Below are 18027 nucleotides of genomic sequence, written 5' to 3' on the forward strand. Positions count from 1 at the left end.
TGAAAACCCCGAAGCTCGTCCCATTTCATATGTGGTGTGTTCTTCTGTCCAGGTAGAGATTCCTAACATCCAGAAACAGAGGAAGCAGCTCGCCAGATTGGTTTTAGACTGGGATTCGGTCAGAGCCAGGTAAGATAAAGCTGTGAAAAATAACCAATAATGCGGTTTTCTGTCACATCCCCAGCAACCATCCCCCTCCTCAACACGGATAAAGACCACTGGGTGCACAAAACAGACGTCATCACAGATTCACACACTTGACTCACAGACTGAGTCACAGCCTACTTACACCTGCTTTCAGGCCTCATTCTCCCAAGCATGACAGCGGGATGATGTTAGAACACCCTGTTCTTAGTCAACCAACAGTGAAAGGAGACAGGGAAAAAAAAAAACCTAAATAAGTGTATTCTGGGGAGAAGAAATGGTGGCAGACAGTTCTAAGAGCGTTGTCCTTGGAGTAGTGGAGTTTAGGAATAAATAGATCTGTGATCTTAGCAGCTGCCAAGCGTGCCACTGTGTCAAAAAACACCTGTGTGGTTAGGATCATTTTTCACAATCAAGAAATGCTGTGCTCAACAGGGAGGAACTAAGTAAGACCTAGTAGCCATCCCAGAGGGCTGATGTCAGATGACCCGTCTGTAGTGCTCCATGGCTGGGCTCCAGCCTCAGCTCCATCCGTGAGGGCATTTGTATCAATGACTCATATGAGAGGAGTAGGGAGGTAGCTGCCACGGGCCCCATCCTTTCTCATACCTTATACAAGCGTTGACAGACTTGTTCTGTAAAGGGCCAGGTACTAAATATTTTCAGCTTTGCAACCCAGATGCCCCCTGTTCCAACTACTCAGCTCTGCTGTTGTAGCATAAAAGTAGCCCTGGGCAATACATAAATGAATGAGCAAGTCTGTGTTCGAATAAAACTTTATTTACAAAAGCAAGTGGCTTTGCTGAGCCCTGCTTCGTTAACTCTTTTAATCCTCATTGCACTCTTGTGAAGTAGACATGATTATTTCTGTTTGGCAAATAAATGGAGATACAGAGATCATTTACTAACTTTCTACGTGTCAGATGCTTTTTTTTGGCTGCGTTGGGTCTTCGTTGCTGCGCGTGGGATCTCTCTAATTGCAGTGAGCGGGGGCTACTCTTGGTTGTGGTGCTTGGGCTTCTCATTGCAGTGGCTTCTCTTGTTGCGGAGCACAGGCTCAGTAGTTGTGGCACACGGTCTTAGTTGCTCTGTGGCATGTGGGATCTTCCCGGACCAGGGCTTGAACCCGTGTCCCCTGCATTGGCAGGCAGATTCTTAACCACTGCGCCACAAGGGAAGCCCCGTGTCAGATGCTTTTATTGCAGATTTCCTTGTTTCTAAAATGTCGCTGAGTGTCAGATGCACCAGTGATTTAATATCCGATTTTGGGGGGAAAATGAAATAGAAACACCACTTTATTAAATGTACAAATCAATTGGTAAGACATGTCCTGACTTAAGAAAAGTTGAGATGATAAGAGGGACATCTAGGAATTAGCACATGGTGAACACGATCATTGCCACCACTTACTGGACACTTGCCACGTGCCAGATATCAGACTACGTATGTGATATGTCAGCTCTTTCGATTCTCCCAGCAATCTCTATTCGTTTGTCCACTTGTGTTTTCAGCAGACATTGAGTAGGTGCTTGCTGTGGGTCAGGCTCCGTGTTGGACACTAAGTGCAGAGGCCCTTCAGTGAGAGTTGGAGGGGACAGAGGTTAGGAGGTTACATGACACCCCCTACTTTGAGAGGAGACTTGTTGTACAGACACTGGAGGCACCTGCACATGCCGTGTCTATGACTTGCTTTGCGTCTTAGACATAATAAACGGCAGGGCTAGGATTCTGAACGCAGAGTCTGTCGTCTCCTTGTCACACGCACACGTGTGATTAGAGCCCTGTGGCCAGAACCAGGATCAGGGAGGGAGTGCAGGCCCCCCTGTGGTAGATTTTTGCTGAAGATAAGGAAAAATGTTCTAATAGTTAATTAAACAAGGCCGTGAGTGCGCTCTTGCTGGAGTTGGTTGAGCGATATTATAGATGCCAGGAATCTTACATCTGCAGCACATGTATCCCAGAGGAGATTTCAGCACTGATTCTTGGTCCTGCATTCATGGTCCTGTTCACTTAACGAATCAAAGTAGGTATTAGAGAAACTGAAACAGATCAATATTTCTTCTTTATTTGACTTATTCCTGTGGCTTTTCCCTGGAGGAGAATGGTGATAGCTAGCATTAGTGGGGATCCATCATATTCACACACAGGCATATATATATTTATTCTCTCTTCTGCTGCCCGTGACAGTTCTGCCGGGCAGACGGTATTTGTTTCCTTAGTTTGACAGATGAGACAACCTGAGGCACAGAGAGGTGAGGCCGTTGCCAAAGGTCACATGGCCGATGAAGGTAGAACCGAGCTTCAGACTTCAGCCTGTCAGACTCCGAAGTCCATGCTCTTTCCATTGCCAGCTTCAGCAGATTTACTGAAGCCTTGCTGTGGAGAAGTGCATCACAACAGCAACGTGAAAGAGGGCAGGGCAGAGCATTCTGGGGGCAATGCAGTCATCTGGGAAGCTTGATAAGTTGCTAACATGGGCTTTCATGCTGCATCTATGTAATATCCATGTTTAAATTTAAAGTGCTAGAGAGTGCGTTACTTAACCTCAACTCTTAGCTTGTTGAGGACGGTAACCAGGACCCGGTATCCACTCCTGTTGCCTGTGCCTGCTGACCTGTAGCCACCACGCATAAGTGCATCTTCATCCATGTTGGCCAGGCTGGTGTCCAGATCGGCAGTGCCTGCTGGGAGCTCTACTACCCAGAACATGGCATCCAGCCCGATGGCCAGATGCCAAGTGACAAGACTACTGGGGGAGGAGATGACTCCTTCAACACTTTCTTCAGTGAGACAGGCGCTGGCAAGCATGTGCCCAGGGCATTGTTTGTGGACCTGGAACCCACGGTCATTGATGAAGTTCACACTGGCACCTGTCGCCAGCTCTTCCACCCTGAGCAGCTCATCACAGGCAAGGAAGATGCTGCCAGTAACTATGCCCGAGGTCACTACACCATTGGCAAGGAGATCATTGACCCCATCTTGGACCCAATTCGGAAACTAGCTGACCAGTGCACAAGTCTTCAAGGCTTCTTGGTTTTCCACAGCTTTGGTGGGGGAACTGGTTCCGGGTTCACCTCCCTGCTGATGGAACGTCTCTCTGTCGATTATGGCAAGAAGTCCAAGCTGGAGTCCATTTACCCAGCCCCCCAGGTTTCCACAGCTGTAGTTGAGCCCTACAACTCCATCCTCACCACCCACACCACCCTGGAGCACTCTGACTGTGCCTTCATGGTAGACAATGAGGCCATCTATGACATCTGTCGTAGAAACCTCGATATTGAGCGCCCAACCTACACGAATCTTAACCGCCTTGTTAGCCAGATTGTGTCCTCCATCACTGCTTCCCTGCGATTTGATGGAGCCCTGAATGTTGATCTGACAGAATTCCAGACCAACCTGGTGCCCTATCCCCACACCCACTGCCCTCTGGCCACATATGCCCCTGTCATCTCTGCTGAGAAAGCCTACCGTGAACAGCTTTCTGTAGCAGAGATCACCAATGCTTACTTTGAGCCAGCCAACCAGATGGTGAAACGCGACCCTTGCTGTGGTAAATGCATGGCTTGCTGCCTGTTGTACCGTGGTGACGTGGTTCCCAAAGATGTCAATGCTGCTATCGCCACCATCAAGACCAAGCGCAGCACCCAGTTTGTGGACTGGTGCCCCACTGGCTTCAAAGTTGGCGCTAATTACCAGCCTCCCACTGGTGGAGACCTGGCCAAAGTACAGCAAGCTGTGTGCATGCTGAGCAACACCACAGCCATTGCTGAGGCCTGGGCTCGCCTGGACCACGAGTTTGACCTGATGTATGCCAAGCGTGCCTTTGGTACGTGGGTGAGGGCATGGCGGGAGGAGAGTTTTCTGAGGCCCGTGAGGACGTGGCTGCCCTTGAGAAGGATTGTGAGGAGGTTGGTGTGGATCCTGTTGAAGGAGAGGGAGAGGAAGAAGGCAAATTCCCATTGCTTTCAGCCCCACAGCATGTCATACTCAGAACTTCAGCTTCAACATTAGCTGACAGGAGTAAAAGCTTTCTGACTAGATTGTCTTCACTTTCAACTGTGATCATGTATTACTTTTCCATGTGTACCTGTAAGATTTTTCTGTCATGTCTGAAAGGTAAAGGCTTTAAGAAAGATAAATAAATAAATAAAGTGCTAGAAATTTCTGCCATAGCAGGCATGTCCGTATTTAAACAGAAGGTCAAAACACACTTGAAAACCAAATAGAAATTGTTTTAGATTATTATTCCCCATTCACTTCCCCCGACTATTACTATAGTATAATTTTGGGGGAGGGGGTCCTTTTGACTTATTTATGAAGGGAATATAAACATTCCACATTATGTTTCAGATTTGCTGTAGATACTAGTATTTATCCTTACAAATGATTTTAATTCTTAACATGCTTTCACAGCTATCAATTACTAGCTCCATGACCGAAGTTCTGGCTTTCACTTACTGAAGGTAATCACAAGTCAGGATGGTAGTAGGCGGTGTTATAAGGGGTCCTGAAGAGCAGCAACTGACCCCCAGTGGCACAGGGAACATTCTAGATCAAAGCAAGAGAACAAGGGGGTGTTTGATGGGTAAGAGCCCAAGATTGGACAGTAGGGGAAGGGGTTCCACGGATTGATTTGCAGCAGTTGGGCTTGCATGGGACAAGGCGTGGCCAGTTCTGCTCAGAGCAGACAGCTACTCTCAGCACTACCACAGTCCCATCACAGCGGGAAGCCAGTGTCACCTTTGCCCGTTTCCATTCTTAAAGGATAAACTCCAGAGAAGCTGCCATCCTAGGTGCTGATACCTGTCCCAGGTAGAATCAGTTTTGGGGAATGAGTCTGTCTCCATTAGGTCTTTAACTCCATAAGGTTGAGTATATACAGCTGCTTCTCAAATAATGGCTATGCCTGTGCTTTGCAGATGGAACCAGGCTCACAAATCTTCAGGAACCAACTTTCAGGGGCTTCCATCAAAAATAGATACCCTAAAGGAAGAGATGGATGAAGCTGGAAATAAAGTAGAACAGTGCAAGGTAGGAGAATTCCCTAATGAATATGTACTTAAATCAATCTTTTGGTTTTTGCAAGTGATGGATGAAAGGTCAAATACTGCAAATTATTTAATGTTTTACATAATTCCTATTAGGATTCCCTGAATGATATTCAAGGTAGGTTTTATTTTCTTCTTCCTTCTTTCTTTATTTTCTAAGACTCTACATTACTTTATACTCACAATAAAGCATTATTTAAAAATAAAATTCAGGGACTTCCCTGGTGGCGCAGTAGTTAAGAATCTACCTGCCAATGTCCACCTGCCGGGGACACGGGTTCGAGCCCTGGTCTGGGAAGATTCCACATGCCGCAGAGCAACTAGGCCTGTGTGCCACAACTACTGAGCCTACACTCTAGAGCCCGTGAGCCACAACTACTGAGCCCACATGCCGCAACTACTGAAGCCCACATGCCTAGAGCCTGTGCTCCACAACAAGAGAAGCCACTGCAATGAGAAACCCGTGCACCGCAACAAAGAGTAGCCCCCATTCTCTGCAACTAGAGAAAAAGCCCACGCACAGCAATGAAGACCCAATGCAGAAAAAAATAATTAATTGAAAAAAATTCAAGTAGGATATTTTTAAAAACTTGACAGAAACGTCTAAGCTTATTTAAAATGAAGAATGGGAGAATAAAAGGAGAAAAACTATATCATAAAATTACAGCAATTAAAACAAGGTGCAATAGGCACAAAAATAGATCCATGGAATTGTATAGGTTTTCTAGAATGAATGCTGTTATATTTAAGGGTTGAATATATAGTAAAGGGGTCATCATATGTCCATAGAAAAGGGAAGGATTATTTTTAAAATGTTGCTAGGACAATTGGCTTCTAATTTGGAAGAAATGAAAATTTGTATCTCATAATCTAAATTCCAGACTAGGTGGTTATTCTCTATGCATCTATCTACAAAGATAAATGTTTATTCCAAATGTTATTTGAGGTGGTAAAGAAACAGGTCTTTGGTGAATCTTAGGATCGTCGCCTGAGACTTTTCCTCCTCTTATTATTCATCATTTTCCAATAATGGTCTCCACATTCTACTAGGTAGCATTAAGACTATATTTTAGTTTATTCAGGTCATGCTATAATTCACTTTTCATGATGGCAAACCTTGGGCAGTTAACTGCAGTAAAATGACTTGTTGAAAATAATATAGTGGGTAAGAATTAATACTGGACTCACAAAGTCATGCCATAGCCTTTACGTTTAAAAAGATGATAATCACACAAATGCTTCTGACAAAAGTCTTGCACTGGCTTATTCTTGTTCAGAAGAGTTGTAGTTTTGCCAGTGTCATTTACGCAGCAGTCTTCTTCATATCTGGTCTAACCTAGATCTTGGCTAGTGGCTCCTTATTGGATATACATTTGTCTAGTAGTTTGGGGGTTTGAACTGGTGCATTATAGGTTAAGTTAAAAGAGAGACTTCTTTTTTTTTTTTTGCGGTACGCGGGCCTCTCACTGTTGTGGCCTCTCCCGTTGCGGAGCACAGGCTCCGGATGCACAGGCTCAGCGGCCATGGCTCACGGGCCTAGCCACTCCGCGGCATGTGGGATCTTCCCAGACCGGGGCACGAACCCACGTCCCCTGCATCGGCAGGCAGACTCTCAACCACTGCGCCACCAGGGAAGCCCAAAGAGAGACTTCTTTTTTTTTTTTTTTTTTTTTTTTTTGAGAGACTTCTTTTAACTTACATACCACAGCTTGTCAGAAAGTCAAATGGTAAAAACTTATGAAAATATTTTCTATTTCCTTCTCCCTTTATGTTAACTTCTGGGTAATTTCCTGAGATCTAAGTTCTGTTTCACTGATTCTCTCTTTAGCTATGTCTGATCTGCTGTTTAATTAACATTGAGTTTTGAATTTTGTTGACTATATTTTTCATTTTAACGTTCTAATTCTTCAAGTCTGCCTTTTTTGATAGTGCATTATTCTTTTTAGTATTTATTTTTTAATGCTTTTAATTATTTATATATACTTATTTTAAGTCTTTGTTAGTTAATTCTGTTTTCTGAAGTTCTCTATGAGAGTGGTGGGAGTTTCCTTTATGGTGGGTTGTTTTGCAGTTTTGTATTGTGAGCTCATTTTAAGAGGGACTTTATCTGTGGGACTTCTGGGGATTAGGAGTGAGTCTCCCAGAGAGTATTACCAAGCCATTTTAAACTAAACTTTCTCAGTTCGAGGATTCCTGGACCACACAGAGAATCAACTCAAAGTTCAAACCCTCATGAAAGCAGGTCTATATATATTTGTGAACTCTCAGGGAAATGTTTTACTTTCCCAGATACAGAGGCCAATCCAAAACGGAAGGTAGTACATTAAAAAAAAATATATGTATATATATGAATATGTATATATATTTGAAAATTGGAAATATGGATATATCCAATTGCCCAGTCTATCAGTTTTAAGCTAATTTTTTAATTCTTATGTAAGTAATTTATTTACATTAGTTCAAATATAAAAAGTATAAAACAATATACAGTAAAGTCTTTCTTCTGCCCCTCCGTCCTCCTCCTCCTCCTAATTTCCACTGCTCTCAACAGGTAACCACTGTTACTAAGTTCTTGCTTTTTTCCCTAGGGGTATTTTTATACAAACATGGTGATAAAAATATTTCCTCTCCCTTTTTTACCCAGATAGTAACATACCATACCAGAAGTAGTGCTCTGTGCTTTGCTTCTTAACAAGGCATATTAATAATAAACCTTGGAGATCTTTCCATGTCAGTCCATAATAAGCTTGATTATTCTTTTCGTTATCCCTGTGTATGATTGTACCAGGGAGTTGATGGACATTTAATCTGCAGCTGTTTCATTACAGTTTGCTCTAGGAGCTCACAGATCAATTCGTAGATGCTATTTTCTTTCACCTCATTTTTCTTCAATGACATATCTTCTCTTCCACTTGCCCAGGATCAACTTGCAGCGGATATGTACAATTTTATGGCCAAAGAAGGGGAGTATGGCAAATTTTTTGTTACGGTAAGCACTTTGCCCTGACGAGACGTTAAAGCATTGTAAAAGTTGAGTCATTTTAGCTTTTTTGCAAAAGATGTCATTTTTGGTTTTGCTCAGCCATTGTGTGTGTGTCCATCCAATGCTAACGTTACTTTTGTTTTTGAATGTGGGTCTGTTCTCAGTTATTAGAAGCTCAAGCAGATTACCATAGAAAAGCATTAGCAGTCTTAGAAAAGGCCCTTCCCGAATTGCGAGCCCATCAAGGTAACGTAACCTGCGTGCTGGCCTGATGCCTCCTTCTCGCCTCTGCCACTTCTGCCTCTGTTCTTCTTTACTCAGCTCCTTTGCATGCATTTCCTTTGGACAAAGCCTCTCTGCCTAGGCGGGCACTATTTCCCAGCACACTTTCATCTTCCCTTGCTGCATTCTCTAATTTCTTCCAAACGCAAATTAACATACTAATGGAACATTTGCAGTTCTTCTGAAATCTTCAGTTGAAGAGAAAGCTGCACCCTTTGGGGGAAGCATCTGTTTTCCTGTCTTCTAAATAGGCTCAAAACATTCTAGCCTCTAATTATCTTTTCGCAAATCAGTTATTTGTTTCATAGGGCTTAATTCTAGCCCTGTGATTCCAAGAGCATACATCCTATGAAAAAAACTTTGGACTTCCCAAAAGGAATCTTAGAAGCCAGTACCTGATACCGCGTCATCAGGCACATAATCAGTGTGACTGAATCGTGAGGCCATGAGCACCCCGTTCAGGTCTTGTTCTCATCAGCACTCACTTTGCCCACCATATTTAAGCACATTGCAGATCCTACCCTCAACTTACGAGTGGACCAAACTTTCCTTTGATGTTTAGTTCTAAACTGAACATTAACTCTTTCGATTCTAATTCTCTCTGATTTGCCATCAGAGCATCTATCAATCAGCAGAGATCAGTAAGTGATCAGACACTCCTCTGTCCCCTTTGGACCTGTTATACTCTTTTGCTTATGGTGTAGTCCTGACATTTGGACCTCAGGTGCCCCAGACAGAACCACTGGTCTCAGAGCTGAAAGAGGATCAAGCCAGGTGCTGAGTGTGATGACTGTGATTGTGAAAGAGACTGAGCATGTGTGTGTACGGGGCTGGTTATGTCTGTGCGTACACACCGGCCCCTCAAGAATACCACTCCTCCTCCCCTAAATTGCAGGCAGTCCCAGCAGGGTGTGACTTTGTGCCTGAAAGCCCTTAGATTTTGGAATCGGAAAATTCTATTTAGGACTCCCCTGGCGGTCCAGTGGTTAAGACTCCGCGCTTCCACTGCAGGGGGCGCAGGTTTGGTCCCTGCTCGGGGAACTAAGATCCTACATGCCGCACAGCGCGACCAAAAAAAAAAAGAAGAGAAAATGCTATGTCTTGACTGACCCCTTAGCCAGGTCTTTAGCCATCTTGAGTGTAGTGGCTCTGATTCGCTGGGCCAATCTTCAGAGGACGAGCTGCCCTTGCTTTCCAGAGTGATCCCATTTCTTAATCCGTGGGTAATGGGGTTGAGTCAGAGTGCAAAGGAATGAAGCTGCTGGCGAACAGTAAGCCTCGCAAGGGGCCGACTCTTGCTGGCCCAGGTCAGAGCACCGGGAGCCTGTGTTTATGGGGTACCTTCTGTGTGCAGGGCCCTGCACAGGACAAAACAGTAAACATCATCATCCTAGCCTTTGAATGGCTATAAGCCTGGTTTGGAGAGGTTGACTTAACGGGCCCAAAAAAGAGAAGATTTAAGCAGCGCCATGCCCCCTTTTTTTAAACTCCCATTCTATTTTTACCCGAGGCTATTTTCCCTAGAGAAGTATGTCAGAAAGTCATGGGGACCAGGCAGGGGCAGGGAAGAGGTTTAGGATGGAACAAGGGAAGCTGGTGTGTGAGGGGGAGTAGCCAGTGAAGGAAATGAGATTCTTCTTTCTCTCTAAGGCTGCCGCCTTCACCCAAGCCTTGGAATTCAACCCTTCTCACCTCTGCCTGTCCGCAAATCTGCCTCTCGTCTTAGTTCTGTCCTCCTCTTCCTTCTTCTCTGTTTTCAGAAAGACTCAGAGTGTCCTTACGGTAGGAGAAAAAAAAAACTTGCCCGTCTGCCCCGTGCCCCTGTGCACCCTGGTCTCACACTCTCGGTCGGCTGGCCTTAGTTCGGTACCTGCCTGTCCTCAGCGTGATGCCCCATTTCATTGCATTCTCCTTCGTTTTCCTGGGAGGTTCTTCGAATGACTCATTTCCGTCGGCCACCTCCATTTTCTAACCCCCTTCCCACCCCTAACACTTTGCAGTCTGGTTTCTACTCCCAGTCACTCTGCTATTAAAACAAACAGACAAAGAAACATTGCAAGTCCCAATGGGTGGATGATTCTGATTGTTACGTTCTGGCATTTGACGTGGCTTGAGCCGTCTCTTCCTTGTCAGTTTTTTCCCCTCGTTTCACTCGATTGTTTTCTGTCATTGTTGAGGCTGTGTTTCCTTCATGTCTGTCCCCTCCTCAGAAGTCAAGCCTTTCCTGAGATCCAGTCCTTTCTCCTGTGTTCTTTTCCCTCCCTCCCACCTTTTCTCTCAAAATCCCCTCATTTTGGTGGCCTCCACTGACACCTGCATCTCTCAGCCTCAGTGTCAGTTCCCTTTGATGACCGGCTGTCACCTTAAACTCAGCGTATCTCAAGAAGCAGACTGATGCTTCCCCCACACCAGCTGGCCTTTCCTCCCCGCCTCCGTCTCCTTGGTACCTCCTTTCTCCAAACAATCCAGATTTCAAACCTTGGAGCCATCTTTTCCTTCCTCTCTGATACCCTCTCGCCAGGTTCTGTGCCTTTTTCCCTCTGCTGTGTCCTCCTTGTCATTCTCACTGCCTCACTCTACTCCATGCCCCTGTCGCCCGGTGCACAAGTGTGGAATAAAGTGTCCATCCCCAGACTCAGGATCCCTGGTCTTTTCTCAGCCTAAGTCCTCCTGGTCTATTTAATTCCTGTCCATCTTCTAAGACCTTCGCCAAGCTCCCCTTCTTTGAGAAGCCTTCTCTGACAACTGAAGCCAACAGTGAACACTTTTGTCTCCTGAATCACTCTAGCATTTATGGTCTACACCAGAAGTCGCAAACAGCCATATCTCATTAAAAATAAAAATAAAAATAAATTTCTTTTTAAACTAATTGCTATCATTTAAAAATCAGACTCTTTTCACATAACAGTGCTAACTTCTGGCTTCTCTTGAAAGTCCAGAGGGCCTGGTGATGCTGGGTCTGCTTTCCCGCGTGGTGACATTGCTCTGACGCCAAGGAACAGCTGCTGCGTCTTGGCCGACCACGCCCTCCCCACCCCGATCCCGCACCTCCAGTGCCCATCCGGCTCCTGCAGACGATTGTGTTTGCGACCCTAGTCTATACCATTTTTCTGCCACGGCTTAGCAAACACGTCTTGTCTTGTTCATTGCTGTTGTGCGTTTGCCTGTGTGTCTTATGTGTTCTTCACACGTAGACTGCTCTCATCCCAGGGGCGGGGGGGCCGCTGTGAACTCTGGGTGCCTGCTGCAGGGCCTTGCATGTCAGAGGTCTGTGGTTTGAGGAGCAGCCCCTGCGGTGGAGTTTGCCTCCGGAGTGGCCTCTAGGTCAGCGGCTCTCACCTCCACCCTCTGCCAACCTTCCACCGAGGTGGGGGAGGGGCACCCTGCCCAGGGTTTACTAGAAAGTTCCAGCAGGAGTCTGGATTGTGCCCGCCTCTCAGCATAGTAGGGTCGGGCATGGGGAGGTGATGGCAGGAGTCGTTTGCAGAACTCCCCTGGGTGATTCTGATGTATCTGCCCAGGCAAAGGGTCAGCTGGCCCTTTTCTGCCTGTGTTGAGAATCATTGCTTTAGATAAAAGGGAGAAAGTATTCAAGGTAAGATCTGGCCTTTGAGAGGACTGTCGCAGAGCTCTGAGAAGGGCCAGGCCCTTGGATGCTTCTTGTGTTTGGAATTCCACTGACCAGGGCCGGGGCTGAAGCCAGGGACGAGGGGCCTCCGGACAGTTCTGAGAGTGGCCACTGCCTTCCGCCCTCCCCACCCCTTCCTTTAACCTTTACCCTACTTGCTCTTTCCATCAAGTTTTGACTTTTCACAAGCGCCCAGGTCTGCGGGTTTGTGGGATCTCACTTTCCTTCCTGTGATGGGCCCCGCCTGCTCTCACGTGTAGGGCAGTGTCAGAGCCACGCTAGGGTTACACTGCCTGCCTGGAATCCAGGATTCGAATACCAGAGTGGCTGAAGGACACACGTCCACAGGCTGAGAGGGACGTGAGCCCTTCCTGTCGCTGGAAAGAACCACGCTTCCCCAGTGGAGTATTTTCCACCAGCTGGTGTGCCCCCTTTGGCTTCTGTGTGCTTCTCAGTCAGTGCTGGATCTCTGCACCCCGCCAGGCAGGCTGGGCCCAACCACACCCCTCTTACTCTCCTTCAATACATCCATGTCCGAAATGCCTGTTTCTGTTTCCTGCTTTATTGTATGTCTTTTTGCTAAGCTGCCTCAAATCTTTTGTGGAACGAAGCAGAGCATGTGACTGGAAAATAATATGCAGTATTGCTTTGCTGCTGTCGGCACAGCCTCCAGCCTCAGCTGCCTTGGGGCTACATTCTCTCCTACTCAGAACCTTGGACTCTTTGGGGATATGGCACCAGAAGTGCTGCATGTCCTGGAGATGTCGCCTCTAATAGGGGTTGGCATGGGCCCTCTCCAGTCCTGTATGACAATGCTTGGCCTGTGTTTAAATTTTTAAGAAATTATTTCCTTTTTTAATGGAAGGAGTCTATTTCTCGTCCTCTAGGTAGAAGACCAGTTATGCTTTTCATGGCTAGATAAATTTCAGTGAAAACAGTGTGCCTAGATGGACCATTGGTTTTAGCGCAAGGCAGCCCACCCGTCTCAGGTAAATGCGGGTGTGATGCTGGGCCAGAAGCACCATCGCAGCTTCCACTGGGCATCTTGCATTGGGTGCCACGTGGGCGCGTCAGGGCGCTGATCCACTGGTCACCTCCCCAGCCTGGCACACATTTTGTACCCTAGTAAATGGGAACTGACAAAAGCGAAGAGAATAGATGCTTCCCCCTTTCCAAATCCTTGGCTACGGGCTTTAAAAAAGAAAGAAAGAAAAATCCCCTTCAGTAGTTTGGGGGAGGAAATAACTTGGCAATGCCGTGAGGTTGTCTAGTGTCTTACTGAATGGTCTGCTGCTCTAGATAAGTGGGCAGAGAAGCCCGCCTTCGGGACGCCTTTGGAAGAACACCTGAAGCGGAGCGGGCGTGAGATCGCGCTGCCCCTCGAGGCCTGCGTCATGCTGCTCCTGGAGACGGGCATGAAGGAGGAGGTGAGGCCCCGCCGCCCCGGCCGGCCTCTGCGGACCAGTGGCTCTCCAACCGCGCTCACCGTGACCACATTTCACGCTGAGACCCTGTCCATGTTGCCGTGGTAGACCCTAAATGAAACAGGGTTTCACAGAGCAGTACTTACCTTGCCTACCTGCAGTACACTCTGCCTTTTTCTTGTTGGTCCCATTTGATTATTTCATTTTACACTGTGGTTGTGATTTGTGAAAATGAATTTCATGAGGTGCTGTAGAACCAGAGCTCCCATGAGCTTTAGAGTCTAATAACACGAATTTTATATTTGTGTAGAACTATGTTGTCGGGTGGAAGTGGGAGGGGCATTTACATACTTTATTTTGTGGAATCCTTACCCAGAAAACCCCATGAACCAAGCAGGGCAGGTCTCATTACTCTTCTTGTGTAGACAAGGAATTCAGCACACAAGGAATTCATGCCGGGGCAGAGCTAGAATCAAAACACAAGTCTTCTTTTAACCTTTGAAAGCTTAGTATTGAAGTGTAACGTACATATAGGAAAGTGCATGTATCATAAGTGAACAGCTTGATACATTTTCACCATCTGAACTCACCCATATAATCAGCACCCAGATCAAGAAACCCCCTGGGGAGCCTTCCTTGCATTTGCTTCCAGTCACGCCCCCACACCCTGACCCCATCAACGTGACCTCAGCTCCCAACAGCCTAGATGAGAGCTCCTCACCCAAGGCCAGTTTCACTGCCTCCGGGGAACATTTGGCAAGGTCTGCAGACATTTTTGATTGTCACAACTTGGGGAGCAGGGGGAAGAGTTGCTACTGTCTCTCCAGGGGGTAGAGACCAGGGATGCTTCTAGACATCCTTCAGTGCACAGGACAGCCTCACAACAAAGAATTATCTGGCCCAAAATGTCAGTACTGCTGAGGTTGGGAAACTCTGCCTAGATTAATGTTGCTAAAAGCCCAAGCCATAAAAGTGCTGGCCCAACGTCTCCATCAGGCCTGCTCCCGTGGCTGACCTGTCATGGGTTTTTCTCCGAGTAACATTTAGGGCAGTGAAAGTGACCGGTAGTCAAGCCTAACAATTTTTCTTGAGATTTCAGTTTTTAAAAAATATTCCTAAATTTAGAAAATCCATGGTGATCAACCTGGTGGGAGTATGAAATATAGCTTTTAAATAGATTCCTAACAGGCATGGTTATTTTGGCAATGGGGCAGGGCACGAGCTAGCACTGATTGAAAATGGTCTGCTCTCTGCCTGTCACTCTGCCCGGGGTACAAGCTCAGTCCTCTTTACTCCTCCCGGCAGCCCTGCAGCTCTCCTGGATAAGCTGTGCTGGAGCTGGGGGGGGCGGGGTGGGTGGAAGGCTCTTGCATCAGATTTTTACTGCCACTCAGTGTAAGGCTCACAACTTGAACTTGATACTAACGGCTTTTCATTGTCTTTAGGGCCTTTTCCGAATTGGGGCTGGGGCCTCCAAGTTAAAGAAACTGAAAGCTGCTTTAGACTGTTCTACTTCTCACCTGGATGAGTTCTACTCAGACCCCCATGCTGTAGCAGGTGAGCTCCAAGGAGGCGCTCTCAAGGTGGTAACAGATCATCAGTTAAAGATCCAATATTAAGTGACAGTTAAAATTACATGGTCTCCTTATAAGTTTAAGTGACAAAACTGAAATGACAAATAAAACTGAAAAGCATGTGTGTGTACACTTACACATACATATCTTTTCTAGTCCTGTTTTGGGGGTTTTGTTTTGTTTTCCTGGTTATTAAGTAAAGGTGAAGGTAGCTTATAATCCAAATGTTTAGAGGCGTGCTTTTACTTTCTTCCCTTTTACCCCCAAATCTCCATCTGCCTAGAGAGGTGATGTCTTATTAAGAAGATAGCTTTGAAACGAATTTTATTTTCCATTGATCTCTCAATATATTTTATGAGGGATGGAAATTGTTTTATGAGCATTTCATTCTGTAACCACTCCTGCCAATTCATGATTTATTCTATACATTGTGAACGGTTATAGTTGAGATCATTTCAATTTGCAAAATAATATATCCTGAGAGTTCCGGCCTTGCCCCTTGTCATACTCAAAGAGGGTGTTAATAATTTCAGGTGCTTTAAAGTCCTATTTACGGGAACTGCCTGAACCTTTGATGACTTTTAATTTGTATGAAGAATGGACACAAGTTGCAAGGTAAGTTTAAAGAACACCTAGTTTTAAAAGCTAAAGGAAATGACGCAATACTCTGTCCCCTTTGTAAATCATCTTATCCTTGGGGATCATAAAAATAACATTAAAGGGCTTCCCTGGTGGCACAGTGGTTGAGAATCCGCCTGCCAATGCAGGGGACACGGGTTCGAGCCCTGGTCCGGGAAGCGGAGCAACTAAGCCCGTGCACCACAACTACTGAGCCCGTGTGCTGCAACTACTGAAGCCCATACGCCTAGAGCCAGTGCTCTGCAACAAGAGAAGCCACCGCAATGAGAATCCCACGCATCACAACAAAGAGTAGCGCCTGCTCACCGCAACTAGAGAAAAGCCCGGGTGCAGCAGCGAAGACCCAACACAGCCAAAAATAAATAAATTTATAAAAAAAATAATAATAACGTTAAAATCGTGTATTTAGAGCTGTGTGGGAACTCAGCTGTGTAATAATATAATGTTACCATTATCAGTAACAATAGTTGATGTTTACTGAGCACTTACTGAGTGCTGAGTACCGTAGTAATCCTTATGCCCATTACTTCCTGTAGCCCGTAATTAATGACATAAAAGGCAGAAGTTGTTGTTATCCTCCTTTTACAGATGAGGAAACTGAGGCTGGGGGAGGAATGGCGTCAAATAATTGGCAGAGCTGGAATTCAGACCCAGAACTCTCTGCCCCAAAGCTGGAGTTCCTGTTGTTTATCCCTTCCCCTCCATTCCCAGCTTCCGTCTGCCCGGAAGTAGTTGGTTTAGGCAAGGCAGTCTTGTTGCAAAAGTTCTAGAGGTTTCTCTCCCGCCGACCAGCCCACCTCCTTGTCAACTTGTCCCTCCCGGTTCTCACTCAGAGGTGCCTAATTCCTCACCTGTAAGGGAAGAGGAACACATCTCCCCTGCCCTTCCACTCCAACCCCCGTCTTCAGATGCAGTCACCCGTTCCCGTCAAATAAGCTGTGTGCTCCGACGAGCTTTATGTCATCATTTGAACCAGGCATCTGAGCTTTTCTCCGTAGCTGTGGAGTGAGAGACTTTGTCCCTGGTAGGTGGTGAGGATTTTAATGTCAGAGTAAGTCCTTGGTCTGGTTGTGTCCTTGGAACCCAGCCCAGGGCGCAGCCTGCCGTGAGTGCCCGTGTTTGTGGGGCTGAAGGAATGGAACCTGCCCTCAGTGTCAGGTCGGGGTTCTAGGGTCTCGTATTGGGTGGGCTCCTTCGCTTCTCCTAGGCCTTGACTCTTCTCTCTGTTCTGAGACTCCCAAACTCATCCTGTGAGGAAATAAGCTGTAAAGGAAGGTATCTGTCCACCGGTGTGTCGCTTCTACACTTGAGAACTGTCATCCCCTCCCAGTGACACGTCAACTAGCTTCTAAAGTATAATCATGTTTAACCCCTACCCGAAGCTCTGCAGGCTGGTTCAGTTGTGGAGGAGGTTTTAAGTCCAAAGGCATGTCGTGTGGGCAACTTCGAACGCTGTGCTGCTGGTGGGCAGAGTTGACTCTGCTTTGCAGGCTCTTTGGGGCTGTGAAAGCTTGCTTGCACGTCGGAACTCTACAGCAGAAGACCTCCAGCAGTTGCTTCACAACAGAAAGGGCTTCTTGGCCTGGAGCCTTTGAGCAGTACTGAGAGCAGGGAGAGACCCAGGGGTCTGGGTGCTGGGAGCATCTGGCTCCCCAAGGCTGTACGTGAATATACACATTTTCTAGACAGAATTTTCACAATGTCTCCTGTGTGCCATGCATTGGTCGAGGGGGTCCCTCCTTGTTCTGCCTCTGAAGCCTCACGGTCACTTGGCAGAATTAACATTCTTATCCCCAGTTTGGCACATCAGGAGACTGAGTCTTGGCAAGGCTGACTAACTGCTCAGAGTATGTTAGTTAGTATTTGACTCCAAATTTCTTTCCCAAAAACTGGGCTTTTAAAAATTTATTTATTTTTTAAATTTTGGCTGCACCATGCAGCTTATGGGATCTCAGTTCCCTGACCAAGGCTTAAACTCGGGCCATGGCAGTGAAAGTGCCAAACCTGATCCACTAGACCACCAGGGAACTCCCGCTGTGCTGTTTTCCAGCTGTGCTTTCTCTGTCAGTAGAGGCATCGCTGTTAATAGAGCAGATGAACACAGGTATTCCTAAAATGAGTATTAATAAATGGTTATGAATAATTTTTTTTTCTCAGTGTACAAGATCAAGACAAAAAACTTCAGGATTTATGGAGAACATGTCAGAAGTTGCCACCACAAAATTTTGTTAACTTTAGGTATGTATGATTGGCATTCTGCAAATTAAGCCACCAAGCTACAGTGAAGAATGGTTTAATCCACAGC

General features: G+C 46.2%; 1 protein-coding gene and 1 pseudogene across 7 annotated transcripts in view; both read left to right on the top strand.

The window, feature by feature from the left end:
• The window catches only part of ARHGAP17 (Rho GTPase activating protein 17), an 89562-nt gene that overhangs the window by 46418 nt on the left and 25117 nt on the right, over window positions 1-18027 (top strand). For all 7 annotated transcript variants that reach the window (XR_002646689.3, XM_022588490.2, XM_022588492.3 and 4 more), the window contains exons 6-13: window positions 53-129; window positions 5064-5175; window positions 8113-8181; window positions 8340-8421; window positions 13385-13512; window positions 14955-15066; window positions 15617-15698; window positions 17880-17960. Coding sequence is in view for 6 of the 7 variants with exons in the window: in XM_022588490.2 (XP_022444198.1) it covers window positions 53-129; window positions 5064-5175; window positions 8113-8181; window positions 8340-8421; window positions 13385-13512; window positions 14955-15066; window positions 15617-15698; window positions 17880-17960 (743 nt within the window). In the remaining variant the exon portion in view is untranslated. The remainder of the gene's footprint in view (window positions 1-52; window positions 130-5063; window positions 5176-8112; window positions 8182-8339; window positions 8422-13384; window positions 13513-14954; window positions 15067-15616; window positions 15699-17879; window positions 17961-18027) is intronic.
• On the top strand, window positions 136-4262 carry LOC111182225 (tubulin alpha-1B chain pseudogene; annotated as a pseudogene).

This window comes from Delphinapterus leucas, chromosome 15 (genome assembly GCF_059928025.1).
Source record: "Delphinapterus leucas isolate spDelLeu-1000000601 "Yukka" chromosome 15, BTC_Dleu_Yukka2, whole genome shotgun sequence".
Taxonomy (NCBI): domain Eukaryota; kingdom Metazoa; phylum Chordata; class Mammalia; order Artiodactyla; family Monodontidae; genus Delphinapterus; species Delphinapterus leucas.